Raw genomic sequence first — 22,957 nt, 5'->3', positions numbered from 1 at the left:
GCCAGCTTTCGTTCCTAGTATCAGATTGTTAAGATGTCTGTAAAACGCATATACAAAGTTTCACGGTACTTCTGAAGGTTGTTTATCTGTAGCAGCGAAGTAATAACACTCAAAATACGCTAAGCGCTATAAAGGCTACAATGCTCCGTCCTAAAATCAAGTAACTTGAGCTGCAGATGTTGCGGGCAGAGTTCTCGTTCTGCGCATCCGAGTGCTCCATAAATATATGTAGCCCGGCATTGCTTCCATGCGGTACGGGTATGAATGTATTGACAAATAACCGTAGAGTCATTACAATTCCTTGACATGTCTTGATCATACCTTGCAACAAATGTACCACAGTGATATACGAATATTGTTATTGTTTCTTTTTGAAGAAACATGATTCGTTGTAGTGATGCTAGTGTCTTATTGAAGACTAGAAATAAGACGTGACACGAACGGGCTACGGCAGGCTTCGTGTCTGTCGCTTTAACCAACAGTGCTAATGCCGCGGCTGGCGCTTGCGTGTGGTCGTCAACAGGCTCTTGTTACATCGAAGTATGAACAAAATCGGTATCCGCGTTGAATGTGTACTCCCACTGTAAGTGCGAACCTAACTAGTACCTACTTTGTGCTCAGAGTGTGAAAATCAGAGCTCGCACGGAAATATTTCAGTGTTCGTTTTTCCCGCGCGCTGTTCGACAGTGGAACGCTAAAGAAATAGCTTGAAGATGGTTCGATAAACCTTCTGCCAGACACCTAATTGTGAACTGCAGAGTAATCATGTAAATATAGATGCAGATTAAGGCATAACATTGTTCACACATAGGTAGACATAAAATAATGTGTATACCTATAAATGGATACACTCACGGCTTAGTCTCGTCCTTCTTTGAAGTTATAATTATCGATTGCTTAGTGACCCACCGAACGTCCGTCAGAAATGTCAGACTAATATATCCGAACTGGGGCATATCAAGTCCTATTGGTGATTCCATTCACTGACACTAGGACGACAGGGATGAGAAAAGCATGTGTCAGTCGTTGAAGAACTTAGCTGTTCGAAAAATAAACTTGCATATCAGCTACAGTAACTTGTTTACGAGCTCCACATCTTGTCATACAAAAAACGCGAATCACGAAGAACGTTGCTATTAGTGGCTGTGTTTTTCGTAGATGACTATCGTCCTTCCTTGTTTTATATGCTACAACAAAATGGGCCATTTTGTTACAATGTATTCGCTTAAAATTCATATTTTGTTAACTCCTAACTTTGCTTGAGTTGGTATAGCACTTCATGTTTCATTTAAGGCACAGAGAGTCGACAGTGTGTCACTAGCGCTGTGGCTCCGTGGTTTTTTTGCTGTGTAACAGACGGTAAAGCCTTGCAGTTTGGCATTATGAAAAGGCGAGGGTCTTGAGAATTCTGTCCCCGACTACAAATTATTGAGTTTACTTTCTAAGCTTATAAAAAGAGAAATGTACCAACATTAAATATAAAATTGTTAGGATTCCTTTTTGACGGGCTGTGGCTGGGGGAGGGGGGAGGAGGGGGGGGGGGAATAACTTTCTGTAGAAGTGAAACTTGAACGGTAAATAATTCAGACAAGAAGAGAGAAGAATGGTAGAGATTACACAGATAGAGGTACTGAGTCGAACTGAGGAGAAATTTATGTAAAAGAAGGTATGGGCTGATAAAAGGCATCCTGAGGCATCAAGGAATCGTCAGTTTGATAATGGGCAGAAATGTGAGCGTTATAAATTGTACATTACTTGACTATGGCGTGTAAGGTCAAAAAGATGTAGGTTGCAGTGATTTATTCACAGAGGCCTGCACAGGATAGACTAGCATGGAGAGTTGCCTCAACGAACCGAAGACCAGAACAACACTTCCCTGTGTATTGTTACAGTTTCAGGCATTCTGTAGCGCAAATGAAACATGCTGCACAGAGAAACATCGAAATCTAATCATAAGAGAGTAAGCGTCGCCTTCAACTCATTCTTTTAACCGGCAGCTTGAAGTAGCTGTGCGCAATGGCAACAGTGAACAGAACAGACGGAATTACCAAACTCGTTCTCCGAATGGTTGTTGGTAGGGTAGTTGTCCTGTTACGCGAAGCTGTAGATCTCTTTCTTATTCTCACCTAGCTGTAGCAGAAGTGAGCGGAAAAGTCAAAAGGGTATTAACGGCAATGTAGAGCAGACACTACACTGCCTGAGTAACGGGAGCGTCTGAACGCGTCAGAAGTGAACCTCACAGCTGGTGCTACGGCAGGAGCCATATAGTGCGCTTGGCTAACGTCGAACTGCCAGCACCCATTTTCACCCCCAACTGTCAATCATTTTGTTTTCCTGATGCACGTACAAAGGATAGCACAAATCAAAAGGCTCCTGACACCGGGTCTGTGTTAAATAGAGATATGTATCCCATGGTTTATATGTTCAGAAAGGTTACGACGATGTAGATGTTTGCTGTGAAGTGGTATTGCTCAGAGCTACGTGAACCGCTTTACTTATTTATATTTATTAGTTTTCAGGTTTGTCTTCTTAATTAGACTAGGGGCGCTAAAATATGATAATGACTTCTTGTTAGAATTTTGTATTAATCTCATCGTGTCATAGTAGTTGATTTCAGCATTCATCAATCAACGATTATGATTATTAGAGCGCTCATGGAGATCACTAATAGTTACACTGGAGCTCTGGATTTTGCACTCCTTACTCGGAGAGCATGTACACACATCAAAAAAGTTTTACCTCACCCCGGTTCCCAGAACTCCTGAAGATGGATGTTGACTGTGGATACGTTTACAGTGGATATTGTATCACAGACACAGTCCCTTTGACTGTTCCGAGATGACACTAAACCCGCCCAAAGATGTAAACAACAATGCATGAGCAGCGCCTATTAGGAGGGGGTCCTACACCCGATCAGTTCCAGTCATTCCACCAGGAAGGAGGTACACGGCTCGTGTTGTCTGTAGTTCAATCATGCCTAGACGGTCAATTCCGTGGTTCGATAGCGTCCGCATTATTACTTTGTGCCAGGAAGGGCTTTCAACAAGGGAAGTGTCCAGGCGTCTCGCAATGAACCAAAGCTATGTTCGAACATGGAGGAGATACAGAGAGATAGAAACTGTCGATGACATGCCTCGCTCAGGCCACCCAAGGGCTACTACTGCAGTGGATGACCGCCACCTACGGATTATGGCTCGCAGGAACCCTGATAGCAACGCCACCATGTTGAATAACGCTTTTCGTGCAGCCACAGGACGTCTTGTTACGACTCAAACTGTGCACAATAGGCTGCATGGTTCGCAACTTCACTCCCGACGTCCATGGCGAGGTCCATCTTTGCAACCACGTCATTATGCGGCACGGTACAGATGGGCCCAACAACAATGCCGAATGGACCGCTCAGGATTGGCATCACGTTCTCTTTACCGATGAGTGTCGCATATACCTTCAACCAGACAATCGTCGGAGACGTGTTTGGAGGCAACCCGGTCAGGCTGAACGCCTTAGACACACTGTCCATCGAGTGCAGCAAGGTGGAGGTTCCCTGCTGTTTTGGGGTGGCATAATGTGGGGCCCATCGTGCACATCTCGTGAATAACCTCCTTCAGGATAACGAAATCCCTCGACCAGAGTAGCCAGCATGTTCTCCAGAAATGAACCCTATCGAACATGCCTAGGATAGATTGAAAATGGATGTTTATGGACGACGTGACCCACCAACAACTCTGAGGGATCTACGCCGAATCGCCTTTGAGGAGTGGGACAATCTGGACCAACAGTGCCTTGATGAACTTGTGGACAGTATACCATGACGGATACAGGCACGCATCAGTGCAAGAGGACGTGCTACTGGGTATTAGAGGTACCAGTGTGTGCAGCAACCTGGACCACCACCTCTGAAGATCTCGCTGTATGGTGGTACAACATGCAATGTGCGGTTTTTATTAGCAATAAAAAGAGCGGAAATGATGTTTATGTTGATCTCTATTCCAATTTTGTGTACAGGTTCCGGAACTCTCGGAACCGAGGTAATGCAAAACTTTTTTTGATGTGTGTATGTCCGTATGATACCACTCTAGTGGTCGACATCGTACCAACGTCTTGCTGCATCAGTAACTTCCCCATCATTCACGTACTGCTTCCCACGGAGTGCGTCCTTCATTGGGTCAAACCTATGGAAGCCGGAAGGTGCGATTTCTGGGCTGTAGGGTGGATGAGGAAGAACTGTCAACGAAGTTTGTTAGCTCTTCTCGGGTGCACAAACTTGTGTGAGGCCTTGCACTGTCGTGGAGAAGGGGAAGTTTTTTTGCACTTTTGAGCGACGAACACGCTGAAGTCGTTTCTTCAATTTCCTGAGGGTAGCACAATACACTTCAGCATTGATCGCCGCACCATAGTGGAGGACATAAATCAGAATAACCCTTTCAGAGTCAGGGAAGATTTCTTGCGTATTACGAGGCTAATCGTGACAATTTTTTGTCGAATATCGTCACAGTCGATGAAACATGAGTTCATCATTTCGAACCGAGAAAACGGCAATCCGTGACATCTCCTCCGAAGAAAATGTTCAAAGCCACAACCTCAGCCGGTAAAAGTCATGTTTCATCGACTGTGACGATGTTCGACGAAAAATTGTCACGACCAGCCTCGTAATACGCAAGAAATTCCGCACTGATGGTCCTTCGTTGCTTTGTATGGTCTTCTGCTAGGCGGCGATGAACCCAGCGGGCACACATCTCTGAGTGCCCCAATTAATGGACGAGTGTGTCAGCAATATTAAGAGTCGTCCAGTTAAGCAGCGGGGTGCCTCATTGTAATCCGTCGATCACCTAGAATGAGTGTGTCCGCCTATTTCAACACTGCAGGAACGACGGCTATGTGCGGCCGGCTGGCACGCGGGAGATCGGACAGGTTTTCTGCTACTTTGTTGCGATGTTGACGGATGCCTCGCCCAACGACACAACGTGCTTTTGTTCGCTGCCAGGTCTCCTTAGACATTCCGCAAGCCCCTATGAATATCTGCGATGCTTTGCTTTTCTGCCGAAAGAATGACAGCTTTCTGCTTGGAACGCACCTCCATTACAGACACCATTTTGAAGTCTACGTATAGCGCTGCCATCTATCGGAGCTTCACGAGAGTGGCTAGAGTGGGAATATTCGACGCTACCATTTTTTCAACCGAAGGCCGAGAAAAACATGTGTTGCATCGTCCCTCTTATTTACGCGTATTGAACAATGCTACTTTATTTAAAAACTTCCGTTGCTAAATTCTGCATCGCCATTAGTAAAGAAACAATGTTCATGACACATAAATAAATGAAAACGTCTCAAGTGGGATACCAGGCATCTTGAAATGTCATCATAGAAAAATAAAAGCCTATAAAAGCAACTGGCTAATTCATTATAAATTACCTTCGGTTCCAATGATTGCAGTGTTCCTATACCTCCACAACAGACAATAACTACTTAGTGTTAATACGAGAAAGAATAGAAAATAAAATACGGCAATGAGATTGGCATTTCCTGTCTACAAGAAATTTGGAGTAACTTTGTGGTTTTTGGCCACAGGCCGGTCATTCGAGTGTTTGAAATTTATGGTGTTAACATCCACAGAAACTTATAACAGGCATATTTTAAATATTTGTCCAAAAATACTTTTGACGACTGATTGCGTCCCGGACGGAGTACAATTCGAGCGCCTCGCTCGCTCCCACGAATTTCTTCCGCGGGCCAGATTGAAACCAAACGTGGGCCGGACACGGACCGCCGATTGCCTACCCGTGGCGGTGTAAACGTCATTCATCCGTGAGGAGGTGGAACAATATTGTATGAAGCAGTATTTTTGTTATGAATAACCGTAATTTTTCGATATTTGTTTGCTCTTTGTTATAAAACGTGTTTTCCTGTTTTCACTAATAATCCAGTGAAAAATCGAAATATCAATGATCTATAGCAGCAGTGTTAAAATTTTTCGTTTTTCAATAAACGTTTTTTTTTTTCAAAAAAAGGAGTAATTTTTATTCGTGAAACAGGCATTAGTTTGATGTTGTTGTTGTGGTCTTCAGTCCTGAGACTGGTTTGATGCAGCTCTCCATGCTACTCTATCCTGTGCAAGCTTCTTCATCTCCCAGTACCTACTGCAACCTACATCCTTCTGAATCTGCCTAGTGTATTGATCTCTTGGTCTCCCCCTACGATTTTTAACCTCCACGCTGCCCTCCAATGCTAAATTTGTGATCCCTTGATGCCTCAAAACATGTCCTACTAACCGATCCCTTCTTCTAGTCAAGTTATGCCACAAACTTCTCTTCTCCCCAATCCTATTCAATACCTCCTCATTAGTTACGTGATCTACCCACCTTATCTTGAGCATTCTTCTGTAACACCACATTTCGAAAGCTTCTATTCTCTTCTTGTCCAAACTGGTTATCGTCCATATTTCACTTCCATACATGGCTACACTCCATACAAATACTTTCAGAAACGACTTCGTGACACTTAAATCTATACTCGATGTTAACAAATTTCTCTTCTTCAGAAACGATTTCCTTGCCATTGCCAGTCTACATTTTATATCCTCTCTACTTCGACCATCATCAGTTATTTTACTCCCCAAATACCAAAACTCCTTTACTACTTTAAGTGTCTCATTTCCTAATCTAATCCCCTCAGCATCACCCGATTTAATTTGACTACATTCCATTATCCTCGTTTTGCTTTTGTTGATGTTCATCTTATATCCTCCTTTCAAGACACTATCCATTCCGTTCAACTGCTCTTCCAAGTCCTTTGCTGTCTCTGATAGAATTGCAATGTCATCGGCGAACCTCAAAGTTTTTACTTCTTCTCCATGAATTTTAATACCTACTCCGAATTTTTCTTTTGTTTCCTTTACTGCTTGCTCAATATACAGATTGAATAACATCGGGGAGAGGCTACAACCCTGTCTCACTCCTTTCCCAACCACTGCTTCCCTTTCATGCCCCTCGACTCTTATAACTGCCATCTGGTTTCTGTACAAATTGTAAATAGCCTTTCGCTCCCTGTATTTTACCCATGCTACCTTCAGAATTTGAAAGAGAGTATTCCAGTTAACGTTGTCAAAAGCTTTCTCTAAGTCTACAAATGCTAGAAACGTAGGTTTACCTTTTCTTAATCTTTCTTCTAAGATAAGTCGTAAGGTTAGTATTGCCTCACGTGTTCCAACATTTCTACGGAATCCAAACTGATCTTCCCCGAGGTCCGCTTCTACCAGTTTTTCCATTCGTCTGTAAAGAATTCGCGTTAGTATTTTGCAGCTGTGACTTATTAAACTGATAGTTCGGTAATTTTCACATCTGTCAACACCTGCTTTCTTTGGTATTGGAATTATTATATTCTTCTTGAAGTCTGTGGGTATTTCGCCAGTCTCATACATCTTGCTCACCAGATGGTAGAGTTTTGTCATGACTGGCTCTTCCAAGGCCATCAGTAGTTCTAATGGAATGTTGTCTACTCCCGGGGCCTTGTTTCGACTCAGGTCTTTCAGTGCTCTGTCAAACTCTTCACGCAGTATCTTATCTCCCATTTCATCTTCATCTACATCCTCTTCCACTTCCATAATACTGTCCTCAAGTACATCGCCCTTGTATAAACCCTCTATATACTCCTTCCACCTTTCTGCCTTCCCTTCTTTGCTTAGAACTGGGTTGCCATCTGAGCTCTTGATATTCATACAAGTGGTTCTCTTTTCTCCAAAGGTCTCTTTAATTTTCCTGTAGGCAGTATCTATCTTACCCCTAGTGAGACAAGCCTCTACATCCTTACATTTGTCCTCTAGCCATGCCTGCTTAGCCATTTTGCACTTTCTGTCGATCTCGTTTTTGAGACGTTTGTATTCCCTTTGGCCTGCTTCATTTACTGCATTTTTATATTTTCTCCTTTCATCAATTAAATTCAATATTTCTTCTGTTACCCAAGGATTTCTACTAGCCCGCGTCTTTTTACCTACTTGATCCTCTGCTGCCTTCACTACTTCATCCCTCAGAGCTACCCATTCTTCTTCTACTGTATTTATTTCCCCCATTCCTGTCAATTGTTCCCTTATGCTCTCCCTGAAACTCTCTACAACCTCTGGTTCCTTCAGTTTATCCAGGTCCCATCTCCTTAAATTCCCACCTTTTTGCAGTTTCTTCAGTTTCAATCTGCAGTTCATAAACAATAGATTGTGGTCAGAATCCACATCTGCCCCTGGAAATGTCTTACAATTTAAAACCTGGTTCCTAAATCTCTGTCTTACCATTATATAATCTATCTGATACCTATTAGTATCTCCAGGATTCTTCCAGGTATACAACCTTCTTTTATGATTCTTGAACCAAGTGTTAGCTATGGTTAAGTTATGCTCTGTGCAAAATTCTACAAGGCGGCTTCCTCTTTCATTTCTTCCCCCCAATCCATATTCACCTACTATGTTTCCTTCTCTCCCTTTTCCTACTGACGAATTCCAGTCACCCATGACTATTAAATTTTCGTCTCCCTTCACTACCTGAATAATTTCTTTTATCTCGTCATACATTTCATCAATTTCTTCATCATCTGCAGAGCTAGTTGGCATATAAACTTGTACTACTGTAGTAGGCATGGGCTTTGTGTCTATCTTGGCCACAATAATGCGTTCACTATGCTGTTTGTAGTAGCTAACCCGCACTCCTATTTTTTTATTCATTATTTAACCTACTCCTGCATTACCCCTATTTGATTTTGTATTTATAACCCTGTAATCACCTGACCAAAAGTCTTGTTCCTCCTGCCACCGAACTTCACTAATTCCCACTATATCTAACTTTAACCTCTCCATTTCCCTTTTTAAATTTTCTAACCTACCTGCCCGATTAAGGGATCTGACATTCCACGCTCCGATCCGTAGAATGCCAGTTTTCTTTCTCCTGATAACGACGTCCTCTAGAGTAGTCCCCGCCCGGAGATCCGAATGGGGGACTATTATACCTCCGGAATATTTTACCCAAGAGGACGCCATCATCATTTAATCATACAGTAAAGCTGCATGTCCTCGGGAAAAATTACGGCTGTAGTTTCCCCTTGCTTTCAGCCGTTCGCAGTACCAGCACAGCAAGGCCGTTTTGGTTAATGTTACAAGGCCAGATCAGTCACTCATCCAGACTGTTGCCCCTGCAACTACTGAAAAGGCTGCTGCCCCTCTTCAGGAACCACATGTTTGTCTGGCCTCTCAACAGATACCCCTCCGTTGTGGTTGCACCTGCGGTACGGCCATCTGTATCGCTGAGGCACGCAAGCCTCCCCACCAACGGCAAGGTCCATGGTTCATGGGGGAAGATTAGTTTGATATGTTGTGTTATTATAGAAAATAGGAAAAGCAGTCAGTGCTATTTTAGTTACAGTGCCGACAGAAACGACCTAAAATCTCGTGGCGTAAGAATTGGTAGAGCATAGCTGAGGCAATAATTTTAAGGCACGCGTTTCGTGCGTGTGCAAGATTTGCTCCTACCTGGTCTATACGGTAGTTTCTCGCTATCGTCGCCGGGCATCCGTCGTAGTTTGGACATATTTTTACCAATTGACGTAGCGATGAAGCACAACGGTTCAGCTGCTTTAAAAGACTTGTCTGCCATTTCTATGAAATAATAATAGGAAGGAAATTATGGTGCCGGTTATAAATTAAAAACTTAACAATTCATCCATAGTGTACAATAAAAATAGAGAGCATCTCATCCGCTGTCTATCCACTGCTTGTAGCTCTTGAAAAATCGACAAATTAACACGAAAAACAGAGCTCTTCGACCTGAATTTTCACCCTTGAGCGCTATTAGTAATGTCCAAACAATGCTATGATATCCATTTACAACAGGATATTTGAACAGAGTTTCAAAAACTAGAATCAATAATAGTATTCAGCCACTTAGCACTTTTCGAGAAAAGCAGCGAACGGTGGACAGACTCAGTTTTCTTTTATTTATTTGCCTGTTTAATTGAATATTTGGACTCTATGTATCTTGAAACTGAGAGAACCAAATTTTTTCAGTCGTTGTTCGATTACTACGTTTATTACAGGAAATAATAGCTATAAAAAACGGAAAATCGGTTATTTCAGAGACTGGTTATTTTGAGCGGTTTTAATAGTCAGGTTAAACTTGTGTGGAATATAACTGAATACCGGTTGTTTCAGCGATAACAGCCATCCCTACAGTGCTGTGGAGACGAGGAAATTCATTAAGTGTAATGTTACGTCCTGGAGTTATTTTTCCCAGATTTGGCGTCGTACTATATTTCGATTGACTGTAAAATGAACGCAGACTACAGGATATTTCTCTCACTGCGATCTTCGGCAATATGACAACGCTGCTGTCGACAAGCGAAGGATCGAAGTCAGTCTGGCGGGTTTACTGCATTAACGTGAACACTATCCCCTTCAGAACCTCATAGATTATTCCTGAGTTGAACTAAAGTATCTGTTGCGTGCGAGGTGAATTCATTTCAAAACCCAGCAACGACGGTTTGTCAAAGCTCTGGAGAAACGGGAGCAAACGTTACTTTCGTTGTATCGAGAGCAGTGGGAAGTCTCCTCCGCATAAAAGCTGGAATAGTGCACGGTGCTATCAGTTGCCCCTTTGGAATGAACAGTGGGTGTCCGAAGATTTCCGACCGTGTAATTTGCACAGAGCCTTTCGGTGCTTTACACGGTGTGTAACAGGGTGCACAGAAAAGAAAACCATGAAAATCCGCATTATGCCAGGAGTGCACCGAAGTTAACTTTACTAACATTCTGAAAAAGCCTCTGTGTAAATTCTTGCCCCAATCTTTCTGTTTTAGATTTTCCTTGGGTTCACTGAATACTTTAGGCTCTTCCAGGTTGATCCTTCAGAGAAGGACCAGAAATCAGAGTGGATGCTGATCTATGTCGACAGGACGCCAAATTCTGTCCTCCGTTAGATGAAACTTTCCGTTGCCACGTCAAGATTTGCAACATCTGACCTTTGTTTTATTCCGAGTGGCATCAAACTGCGCACATGCAAATCCAGCTGAGCACTTGTGGGACTTCATGGAGCTGCACATCCAGTCACGCGATACTTCCCCACCCACGAATCGGCAATAAAATCGCTTTGCATGCAGCGCCATATGCCGCAAGCCTGCTTCTTGCGTTAGCCAGCCACACTGCGTCGGACTACTAAGTGCGGAAGACAAAAGGAGAATCTACATCGCTTTAGCAGATGCTCAGAAGTCTGTGATTGCATAACGAAGCCTCGTTCAGAGTTACTTTATATTAGGAAGAACTGTCCGCTGCGGTAGTGGCTGGCTGTGTTGTGTAACGCATTGTAACTGATCGTGTTTCTGATGCACGATACGAGCGAGATAACGTTATTAATACTGCGTAAGGTCGCTGCATCTCTACGGGTGCGTTTAGATCTGTACAACTTATCGTGAGCACAAGTTTTCCTGTGCATATTGTTCGCAGATACAAGGGGACGAAGAAAACGACGAGAAAAGATGTAAAACACCAATTTCTCCTAATTTGAATAGTTTGGGCACAACCAAGACAACGGTTTAGTTACCTTCACAAACCCTGAGTAGAGAGTCAACAAATTCAGGAATAAAGACAAAGTTCCAGCAACATAAATCATCAACTGATTTACACCCGTCAAGATAATCATATCAAACTATGACATGTTATGTAATAGCTGTTATATTTGTAACTTGCCAAGTTAAGTTGTTGCATATTATAGTATATTATGTACCTCCAGAGGCACATTGCATGTATACTTGGATAAAACACACGGTGACTAGCTGTGTGAGCTATACCCTGAGGTTAGCAAAGAATAAAAATTAAAATGCTACGCAGAACGAAATAAAAGCAATCGTTTTTACTGCTGACAAGTACGCGACCATTACCTGTCGGGGAAGAAAAGTGATTCTTGGCGCCTTCGAAGCGCAGAAACGTGGCTTCACTGCGTTTCGTATTTTCCTTCTCTACCAATGGACCATTGAGATAAAATATTATCACAAACTTATAAACTGGTCAAGTTCATGGTGAACACATTACTTGCCACTTTTGTCTAACCGAGCAGAGCCACTCAGGCATTACTTGTGCGTCTTCCTGGGAGTTGGTCTGTTTTTGCAAATTAATATTGTCTACTGCGGCATCAAATGTTAGCAAAGCGGACGATGGACCCTGGAATAAGCGTACATTCTTCTGTCCAGGTGTGAATGAAATCACGGTTGAGTACGAGTGGAGAAAGGTGTCGCTATGTACGCGACAGCATGCGTACCTAATATGTTCCAAAACGCCGCCGTATAAAAACGGGATTTTCCGTTGATCTTACGTCGACTTGTATTGGTATAAAAAGGTAGGGTCAGGAGTTTTGGATAGGCCTTGGGCTAGTGACCAACAGAAGGACGATCTTAGTGCCGCTGTCTTACAGTACAGTGTCAAAGTATGAATATTACACACTTCCTCCTCCTTAGACAAATGGAGCAAATCGGTTGTATCTTTTGGCATTTGATGTGGTCTACGGTAGGCCTGATGGGACTTATGGAGGCACCATTAGTTCATGGGCGGTTTCTCGGAAAACCACAAAAAAGGTTTTTTTACTATCTTTTCGCCGTCACCATCGGACCAAAGCCCAGCCGAAGATTCGGAGACGGCTGAAATTTTATTATATATCCCCAAGATCCCGAACTCAAACAACCTTGAAAACTTTCTCGGTATTTTTATCCGTTTCCAAGATACAAAGGTTTTAAATTGTTCTACTTCTACACGTGAAATCCGGTATGAAGCGAAATCTAAGTAATATACAACCGCAGCAGATTGTCAAATTTTAATGGTATATTCACAAGGCCGTTGTCTAGAAGAGCCATATCCCCGTTTTCAAAAACCCTTATCCGTTATCGAGAAACACAAAAATTTGTTTATTGGTACCAAAACCCAGCCGCGGATTCCGAGATAGCTGTGCACACCAAATGGCTGTAATTTTTACGATATTCCTAAGAACCGATATCAAACAATCTTGAAAATTTTCTTCATGTCCTTATCCGTTTCCGAAATACAGATGATCAAAGTTACCTACACTGTGTGATCAAAAGTATCCGGACACCCCGAAAAACATACGTTTTTCATACTAGGTGCATTGTGCTGCCACCTGCTGCCAGGTACTCCATATTAGCGACCTCAGTAGTCATTAGACATCGTGAGAGACCAGAAAGGGGCGCTCCGCGGAACTCACGGACTTCGAAAGTGGTCAGACGACTGGGTGTCACTTGCGTCATACTTGTGTACACGAGACTTCCACATTCCTAAACATTCCTTGGTCCACTGTTTCCAATGTGATAGTGAATTGGAAACGTGAAGGGACGTACAGCATAAAAGCGTACAGGCCGACCCCGTCTGTTGACTGACAGACACCGCCGACAGTTGAAGAGGGTAGTAATGTGTAATATGCAGACATCTATCCAGACCATCACACAGGAATCCCAAATTGCATCAGGGTCCACTGAAAGTGCTACGACAGTTATGTGGAAGATGAGAAAACTTGGATTTCATGGTCGAGCGGCTGCTGACAAGCCACACATTACGCCGGTAAATGCCAAACGACGCCGCGCTAGGTATAAGGAGCGCAAACATTGGACGATTGAACTGTGGGAAAACGTTGTGTGGAGTGACGAATCACGGTACGCAATGTGGCAATCCGGTGGCAGGGTGTGGGCATGGCGAATGCACGGTGAACGTCACCTGCCGGCGTGTGTTGTGCCAACAGTAAAATTCGGAGGCGGTGGTGTTATGGTATGGTCGTGTTTCTCATGGAGGGGGCTTGCGCCCCTTGTTTTGCGTAGCACTATCACAGCACAGACCGACAATGATGATTTAAGCACCTTCTCGCTTCCCACTGTTGAATAGCAATTCGGGGATGGCGATAGCATCTTTCAGCACGATCGAGCACCTGTTCATAAGGCATGGCATGTGGCGGAGTGGTTACACGACAATAACATCCCTGTAATGGACTGGCGTGTACAGAGTCCTGACCTGAATCCTATAGAACACCTTGGGGATGTTTTGGAACGTTGTCTTCGTGCCAGGCCTCACCGACCGACATCGATACCTCTCCTCAGTGCAGCACTCCGTGGACAATGGGTTGCCATTCACCAAGATACCTTCCAGCACCTGATTGAAGCTGTCATCAAAACTAAGAGTGGGCGGTCACCATATTAAATTCCAGCATTACCGATGGGCCGCGCCATGAACTTGTAAGTCATATTCAGCCAGGTTTCCGGATACTTTTGATCACATAGTGTAATTGTACACGTAATATACACTCATATAATCCCACGTGAGGCGAAAACTTAATGTATAAAGTGATGTAGCCTGGAGAAATGAGCTGTTAAGTCATCATCTGAGAACCCCATGTTGTAGTATTGAAGCACATTCAAATCTTTTTTGCACGTAAAATCCGGCCTGAGGTGTAAATTAGTTTTGCGTTATTTAAATTTCGCTCAAGTAAACTTTCAAGATTTAACTCACCAATACATTTCTTTTCATGAGTTACATTTCCAGCTGCAGCAGGGAAACGAAGAGAACCAGCGGAAAATTGCTCCTAAGGCGACACAAAAAATGCGAATTTATTTAAAAGACTGACTGAATAGAGCGGTACTAGCTGTTTCATTCTACCTTCCTGAGCACTTTTAATGTTAAAAAAGTGCGGTATTAGCCGTTTCATTCTACCTTCCTCAGCACCTTTAAAATTTTTCTCAAAAATTTTGGCATGCGAACAACTCTCACTTTTTTATGCTGAGAGAGAAAAGAAGACAGTGGTAGTGGCAGAGACGGAAAAGTAATAAATACTGAAAGATAGTCTGCAATGGTTGTGTTATAGAAAGAGCAAAGGAGACAATGGGAGTGTGAGAGAAAGAGTAGGACACAGTTGACAGTGACAGAACAGTGCTGGGAAAAGAGTGAAGGAGACAGTGCTAGGGGGAGGAGGAAGAATAAATAGAAAGTGGAAGTGGGTAAGAGCCAGTGATGACTATGACAATGAGGAAGAGAGAGTAAAACCGAGAAGAGATAGCAACAGTAGGAAGGAAGGAATGAGATATTAACAGTAAGAGAGGGAACAAGTGCGAGACAGTGACAATGAGAGTAAGAGGAGACTGTGGTAGTACGACAGAACGAAGGAGACTGTGGCAATTACACTGGAGAAATTGCGCCAGATGGTCGAACCAAAGGAAAAATCAGAAGCGTTTTGGGACAGAAGAAGATACATTTCTTCAATAAACGTTTCGTTTGTAGCAAATGTTCTAGTTGAATTTGATGAAGATACTTCTAAAACAGTACATCTGGTGCACAACACTATACGGAAGTGGAAGTTGGAAGCATGCGAGAACCAGAGAAGAAACCAGGAGCTTTTGACAAGTTGTACTATTGAATGATGTTAACTCTTCCACGAAAGACACAAAGAGATAATGGCACTGAGTTCGGCTGAATGAATGAGTGAGAATGGGCAGGTGGGAGTGGGTGGGTATGAGTGACATTCAGCGATGGATTAGTGGCTTGTAAGAGCTTGAAGTGAGTTGTATGTTAAAAAAACCGCGAATATTTTCGCATGCCAAATTTTTGGGGAAATTTTTAGAGGTCCTGATGAAGATGTATGTTGCAGCAGGTACCCCGCTTTTCAGGCAGAGTCTTTTAAATAAACTGGAACATATTCGCATTTTTTGTGCTCCGATAGGTGCATTTTTCCGCTGGTGCACTTCTAGTTGTAAATCTATTCTTGCTCGTGAAGCGCCTGGTGCACAGGTCTGAATGCACTACCTAAATTTATGCGAGACTTGGAGACGCTCACGTAGCCGCGAAGCGCTCTCCGTGTCTCATTTCTCTTTACTGTAGAGGGAGACGTGTGTCCTCTGTCCTCTGTCCTGTGTGTGCTGCCCATCCTGCTGTCATGTGGACAGACGCGAGCGAGTATGTTTTATGTGTAAGCAGCGAGCGTTTTTCTTTTTTTCGTGTTTTTTCTCACTGGGGTTATCGGCCACTTTGTGCCGTATCATCTGGAAGCCGGCCAGGACCTCGATAGTGTGCCCTCCCGCAGAGCTGAGCGGTCAGCGGCCGAGGTCTCAGTTTGGTACCGACCGCCAGCCAAGATGCCGATGGCCACCAGGAAGTCGGTGACGCTCCCGCCGCTGGACATCAGCCTGAACGTGCCGCCGTCGCATCTCACACGGAATGACCGTTCCGAGAATGACCTAGACTGCTTCTCGCAGGGCGTTGCCGCCAACGACCACTCCTGGATCGACGCTCGTGAGCTCTCTCACAGGTGGGTCGTCAGAACCGCGGGCTTCAAAGCGCCGCAAACGATCGAACTTACGCGTTAATAATAGACCATTGGCGCGCACAGTGCAGTTCATCAGCGTCAGAGTCGCGTATTCATTCCAAACAGAGTAGGATTTGTGTTCAACTGAAAGGCAGATCCATCTCTTACTGCACTAGACGCCGCTCCATGCTTCGTAATTAATACTAGAGCAGGGAGGATTACTGTTTTTAAAGTTTTGATGGAATTAGTTTGTCAAACTTTTCCTGATCGCTTACTGCGTATGGTGCAGAGAGTGGTGAAAGCAAGCGCCGCTCACCATTTGAAATCGCCATGGAAGGAACAAGCTCCTCCGTCTCACACAGCCTCCGTGCACTATATTATTCGTAATCGGGATCACTTCAAAATTAAAAATAACACACTAGAATAACGAACACTTAAATATTTCGTAATAGTGCCTTATTGACATATTCGTTTTCAGTAATTGTGGTTATTTCTGCAAATTCCACATCAGTTCTCAAAAAACAGCATTCGGAAACGCATTTAATTAGATTTCTCACTTAATTCTGTATTCTAAAAAACCTTCACCGAGGGGTAGTATGTAGCTCCCGCAACGGGCCTACAGTTGCTACATCGCACATTTTGAAACAAACAAGCCCACAACGTGACACGATCTATTAGCGTACAATGCGGCACAGTAGTATTGCTTTTGTTAAATCTGTAACGTTGGCAGTAGCTGTACACTACACAGTAGTGGTCAGAAATCTTCAGACTCCTATCGATTTCTAGCGATTCAGAACTAGGAAGCTACACGATCAGGGAAAGTTCGACAGTTAGTATTTATTTCGGCTTAAGGGAACATTATATTTGAACAGTGTAAAATACGTAGCTGTTTGTAAAACTCATCGCAAGATTCATACCAGCAGATACACTCATTTTTGTGCGGACACTATCGACTCCTTTTTCAGCCATACAAAAAGAAGCTGAAGCGTAGCTGAAAGTAAGGGAGATGTAGAACAGCTAGTGGACGGATTCGAGTACCTGCTTATCACTGAATTGGGACCGAATATAAACGAAAAGAGACAGCAGACTAAAAAGAAATTTCGCAAGATGGTGGAGCCAAAGGAAAAATCAGAATCGTTTAGGGGACAGAAAAAGACATTTCTTCAATAAAAGAGTTTAATTTGTAGCAAATATTCTAGTTGAATTTGAAGAAGATACGTCTAAAACCGTACATCTGGTGTAATATACGGACGTGAAAGTTGGAAGCACGCGAGAACCAGAGAAGAAACCAGGAGCTTTTGACAAGTTGTACTGTTGAAAGATTAAATCAACCGTGAAAGCAAGAAATATAGGAAGATGTAGCACAAAGAATAGATGAGGAAAGAAATCTAAGGAAAACCGTTACCAGATGAATTGCCAGATTTCTGGGGCATGTGCGAAGACGTTCCACAACATACTCGGCACTGGAAAGAACTCCGGAAGAGAAAGTTTACGGTTGGCAAAGATTTGAAAATATGGAGTATATAATCCCATGCCAGGTCCAATAGGGGTGCAGAGATAAAAATGTTTAACAAGTGACAGGAAGAAACGGAGGACAGCATCTACATTGTAGAGAAACTGGCGCCAGAAGAAAAGGTAATCTCTACTGAGCAGTATCTTCCATTTACAAAGAGAGGCAAGCAATGTAACGCGTGGCAAACGGCGTCAGCGTGGACATACACATCTTCATAAGCCGTTTAAAAAAACATTCCTAGAAATATTTTCTGTTTTAAGTAAGTTTTCTTTCAGTTTTTCAGGAACGTTTTGATCTTCCTGAAAGTCAATAGTATATAATTCTGTCCACTACATAAACTTTAAGATATACATCACCTCATCACCTGCTAGTAAGAAAATATTTTATTTTCACTATCGGTTGTGCTCATCGACCTTCAGTATAGCTCAAGCGCCCGAGTCGTCGTGGAATTCTTTGGAACATATTAAAACAGTTTCTGCATCGAGTAACAGAAAGACGTGTTACATGTGTCTAAGTACTTCTTAAGGATCACAGCGCTTGTCACATGGTAGAGTTTGATGAACGTAACTGGAACTGAAAATTAAAGCATTTTCTTATTAGCAGATGAGATGGTGATTTAAGTATACCTTAATGTGTCAATAGCTGTGGTGGTGGTGGTTAGAGTTTAACGTCCCGTCGACAACGAGGTCATTAGAGACGGAGCGTAAGCTCGGGTTAAGGAATAATTGGGAAGGAAATCGGCCGTGCCCTTTCAAAGGAACCATCCCGGCATTTGCCTGAAACGATTTAGGGAAATCACGGAAAACCTAAATCAGGATGGCTGGAGACGGGATTGAACCGTCGTCCTCCCGAATGCGAGTCCAGTGTGCTAACCACTGCGCCACCTCGCTCGGTGTCAATAGCTGTGGCAGCATGCTTAAGAACGTGTATATAATTATTTCAGTATGCGATGGTTGCACAAATAACAACATCAACATGAAAATACTTTGTTGTACTGGATGTTTATCATTTAAGTGCAGCTACTCAGGGAGGTCCAATGTGGGCTATAATTATAGTATGGCAACTTGGCAACCGTTAACGCAGAGCCGGTTTATGCTGAAAAAATGTAGTTCGAATTTTGGCCACCAAGTGCAAATCTGGCGCTGCGAACGTAAGATAGATATATAGAAACGTTTCCATATGTAGTGGACGAACTACGGGCGGTGGGCAAGAAAGATCAAGCAAGTGATTTAATTATCAACCATCTTGCATGAAAACAGTGATTTCCACACAGTTGCACCCATACAACGGAAGAATCACATGCTGCACAAGGAGGCCTTGATAACGTACAGACGTCACGATACGCCTGACAGGCCCTTTGGGATACTGTCTTCGAAAAACAACGAACCGAGAGAAACGTGCTTTCTAATCCACACCGCACTGTCACATACGGCGAGTGCAATGGCGCTTCGAGAGTAAGACGCGGTTTAACACCACCCCAGATTCAGCAGTTCTGTGTATTCACAGCACCCTGTAGTGCAAAATGTGCCCCGTGGCTCCGTAGAATATTGCCCAGCCACTTGTCATCACCATCGATTCCTGCCAGAAACGACGAGAAAATTCAGAACATTGCTACAGATCTTGAGATGTCAGTCGTTGCGCCGTCTGGATTTTGTACGGGTACCAATGTAATATAGAGTGCAAAACTTTCCGTACTGTTGACCATTGGATGGACAATTCTCGTGACCTGCACCAGCACTATAGTTGGAGTCACGAACGATGGCGGTCGCTTTTAGGGTTGTTCCGAGCACCTATGCCACGCATAATCCTATAGCTAATGAGCGTTCAGCAGTGTTCTGAGCGCTCTGCTCTGAATGTCGAAGCTAGTGCGAGCATTAGATGTGATGTAGTGAGTTGTTTAGTAAGTTTCTGTTTCATTTATTGCGAGTTGTCATCGCTAATGGTGGTGGTAAATGATAAATTCTGTGTAAGCAAGCGAGATACCTAATTTGCAGGAATACGCTTTCTTCGAGCGGAAATCACGCGCATGCGCGTACCGCAAGTGTCGCTTGGAATCGTCAACAATGGCATTCCCCTTCGTACCTCGACATACGCGAACCGCCATCGTTCGTGGATCGGACTATACCAATACACGGGGCACGTGCTGGCTGGTCAGTTACAGCAACAGCAACTTCGTCGATAACTTCCACTGGAATAGGAGGCCTTCCTCTTCCAGTGTCACACCAAACTCACCCGTGTTTTCGAATTTCATCATTTTCTTTAAACCATTTAATGACTTCGGAATTCTCCTCAGAGCTATCAGTCGGCGATACTCTTTCAATGCACCACTGTAATTGCTTCTGTTCACATAAAACACTTTCACTAACAGTGAACATCTCTCTTCTCTATAGCCATACTGTTCACTCACGTTATGGTTTGACAAAAGACAGCGTGAATGTTGTACCGTCATACAGTGTACAGCGCCAGATTTGCACCTGGTGACCAAAATTAGAACAAATTGATTTCGATTTTAAATCGATTCCGCTTCAGCACATTAGCGCATCTATAAAGCTTCGTTGTCATACGATAACTACAGCCCATACAGGGCTTCCGCGAGTAGATGCTCTGTACTTATAACCACCCGGTATTCACTCTCTATGAGTGAATATTCCGTGGTTATTTTCTTTGATTTATAGCGAGGGTTATCCTTTTTATATTCTTCAAGTAGCTGTAGAACTGAATTGTCACATACACACTTTTTCTCTTCTTGGTGTAGGAAAATCACAGAAAAGCTAAGTAAGAACTCAGAGTGTTAGAAGGACAGTCCGTTGAAATAGGGTATCAACGTGTGAGCGGTTTGAGTAATTAGCAGCTGTATTAATTCGAACACAGTATCTCTATTAAGAATGTGCTCATATGTTCGTCGTGTTGCTGTCGCCGTTCACATAAAGAGGGCAATTTTGCCTGCTTTTGATTTTTTTTTACTTCTTGTTTACATATTTGTCTCTACGTGCTGAGAAGTAGAGCTCTCGGCTCGTGACGAGAGCAGAACGAGAAACCAACTGTGGCTATGTTACGTGGACAATTCGACTTGCGCTTGTATCGATTTAAGGGGAACATGAGTAACCAAGATAAGAATTTCATGGCGAAGGTTCGAAGTCAGAGCCTAGCGAATGTGTGAAACCGTGTGTTCAGAGAGCAAGCGGAGGTGTACGAGGATCTCGGCACTGGCAGCCAGCAGCGCTGATAAAAAAAAAAAAAAAAAATGGCTCTGAGCACTATGGGACTTAACATCTGTGGTCATCAGTCCCCTAGAACTTAGAACTACTTAAACCTAACTAACCTAAGGACATCACACACATCCATGCCCGAGGCAGGATTCGAACCTGCGACCGTAGCAGTCGCGCGGTTCCGGACTGAGCGCCTAGAACCGCTAGACCACCGCGGCCGGCAGCGCTGATCACTAAAAGCCTAAATGTGTTAAGTCACTAGTTGTCCGTAGGACTGGTGTTTGTTGCACGAACAAGTTGACCAGGAAACGATCTGAAACATTTGTTGTATTCTTTTGATGTCATTAAAAAAGCATAGTCGCTAGAAGTAGATCACAACTTGCCTCTGCAATGCACTGATGTTACAGAAACGTTACACCCATTGCCATGACTGGAAACATTACAGCAATGCTTTAGTTCTGTGCCTTAAAGGTTTAGAAAGTTGACAGATTATCAATATCGCAATTTCTCTGCCTTCTTTCTTGGAAAGGAGATATATTCGTACGTAGTTTCGGTGGACTGTCGTGTTACGCATTAGATATGGTGGAAGTGTTGCATTATTCAAATCTTCTCTTGGCTGTGTGCTTCTTTCTCTGACGCTGGTCCTTCGTAATAATGAGGTCGCAAAGTTCATGGCTGATTGGGACATTTGTGGATAAAGGAGAACAAGCACTTATTTAAAGGCACACAATGTCGGATAATCCGTGGAAACTGCTTTTAGTAGTTACTATTATAAACGAGTTTCTTGCATGAGTTCATTTTTTTCTAATTTATAATTCCACGAGAAAAATATAAAGGAACGATTAGGATGGGATTCCTCGCTCAGATAGGATTGGAATGTAGGGGATGACGAAATAGCTACCAAAAAAAGCTTGTTTCCCATCCAAGAAACTTTCTGTGCACTGATGTTCGAAAGCGATGTTTTCTGAAACTTAAAGGACTTATCTTGAAACCATTTTCTAGTAACAGTGCTGTAGTTAGCTGACTATAATCGCATTCGGGAAGAGCGGGATTCAAATCCGCTGCGACCATCCACATCCTCCGCTGTTTCTCTAAATCATTTAAAGCGAATAGCGAGACTGTTCTTTTGATAAGGCCTCTTTCGATTTCTTTCCCGTCCCTTGTTTTGTCCGAGATTGTGCTCCATCTCTGATGAACTTGTCGTCGACGGGACATAATATCTTATTCCTTTTTCTTCTGTTCGTTTGCGTAACGTTTACTTTGTAATGGCGATATCACGAGTCCACTTTGACTTGTGACATTATGAATACTCCGATCCCGACGTTATTCTTCCCAGTGCAGTTAGAAACACGACAGTGCAAATCACAGTTGCAGTGAAAACATAAGTAAACGTTATGGAGCCATCGAGGAGGAAATTAGTGTTTAACTTCCCGTCGACAACGAGGTCATTAGAGACGTAGCACAAGCTCTGATAGGAAGGTCGGGGAAGGAAATCTGTTGTGCCCTTTCAAAGGAACCATCCCGGCATTTGCCTGAGGCGATTTAGGGAAATCACGGTATACTTAAATCAGGATGGTCGGATGCGGTTTTGAACCGTCGTCCTCCCGAACGAGAGTCCAATGTGCTAACCACTGCGCCATCTCGCTTGCTGTGTAGCCATCGAAACACTAGGGGTAGCCTAAGTAGGACGTATCGGGCCATCACTTACTAACTTCAGCTACGCGTAATAGTTACAGTGTTGAATACGATAAAAAAAAATGAAAATGCAGAACAACGTAGTATGCTGAATTGCCGTGTGCCAACAATTCATCCGAAACTCGTCGCTGATGATGAGATGTGATGCAAATAAAAATAACGAAACGGGCAGTAACTAAAGCACTGAAAACAGCTTCGCCAAATGAAAACACTATTATTATATT

General features: G+C 43.3%; 1 protein-coding gene across 2 annotated transcripts in view; it reads left to right on the top strand.

Annotated features, from left to right (window-relative positions):
* LOC126248330 (cytosolic purine 5'-nucleotidase) overlaps positions 1–22,957 on the top strand; it is a 432,318-nt gene that overhangs the window by 28,579 nt on the left and 380,782 nt on the right. Inside the window, exon 1 of one of the 2 annotated variants that reach the window (XM_049949227.1) lies at positions 16,103–16,319. The exons of the other annotated variant lie outside the window; for it this stretch is intronic. Within the exon in view, the coding sequence (XP_049805184.1) occupies positions 16,147–16,319 (173 nt within the window). The 5' untranslated portion in view covers positions 16,103–16,146. Of the gene's footprint in view, positions 1–16,102; positions 16,320–22,957 lie in introns of those variants that run through there. 2 annotated transcript variants of the gene reach the window in all.

This window comes from Schistocerca nitens, chromosome 1 (assembly GCF_023898315.1).
Source record: "Schistocerca nitens isolate TAMUIC-IGC-003100 chromosome 1, iqSchNite1.1, whole genome shotgun sequence".
NCBI classification, from domain to species: domain Eukaryota; kingdom Metazoa; phylum Arthropoda; class Insecta; order Orthoptera; family Acrididae; genus Schistocerca; species Schistocerca nitens.
The sequence above is the reverse complement of the archived record's forward strand: the minus strand, read 5'-3'. Positions and strand labels throughout refer to the sequence as shown.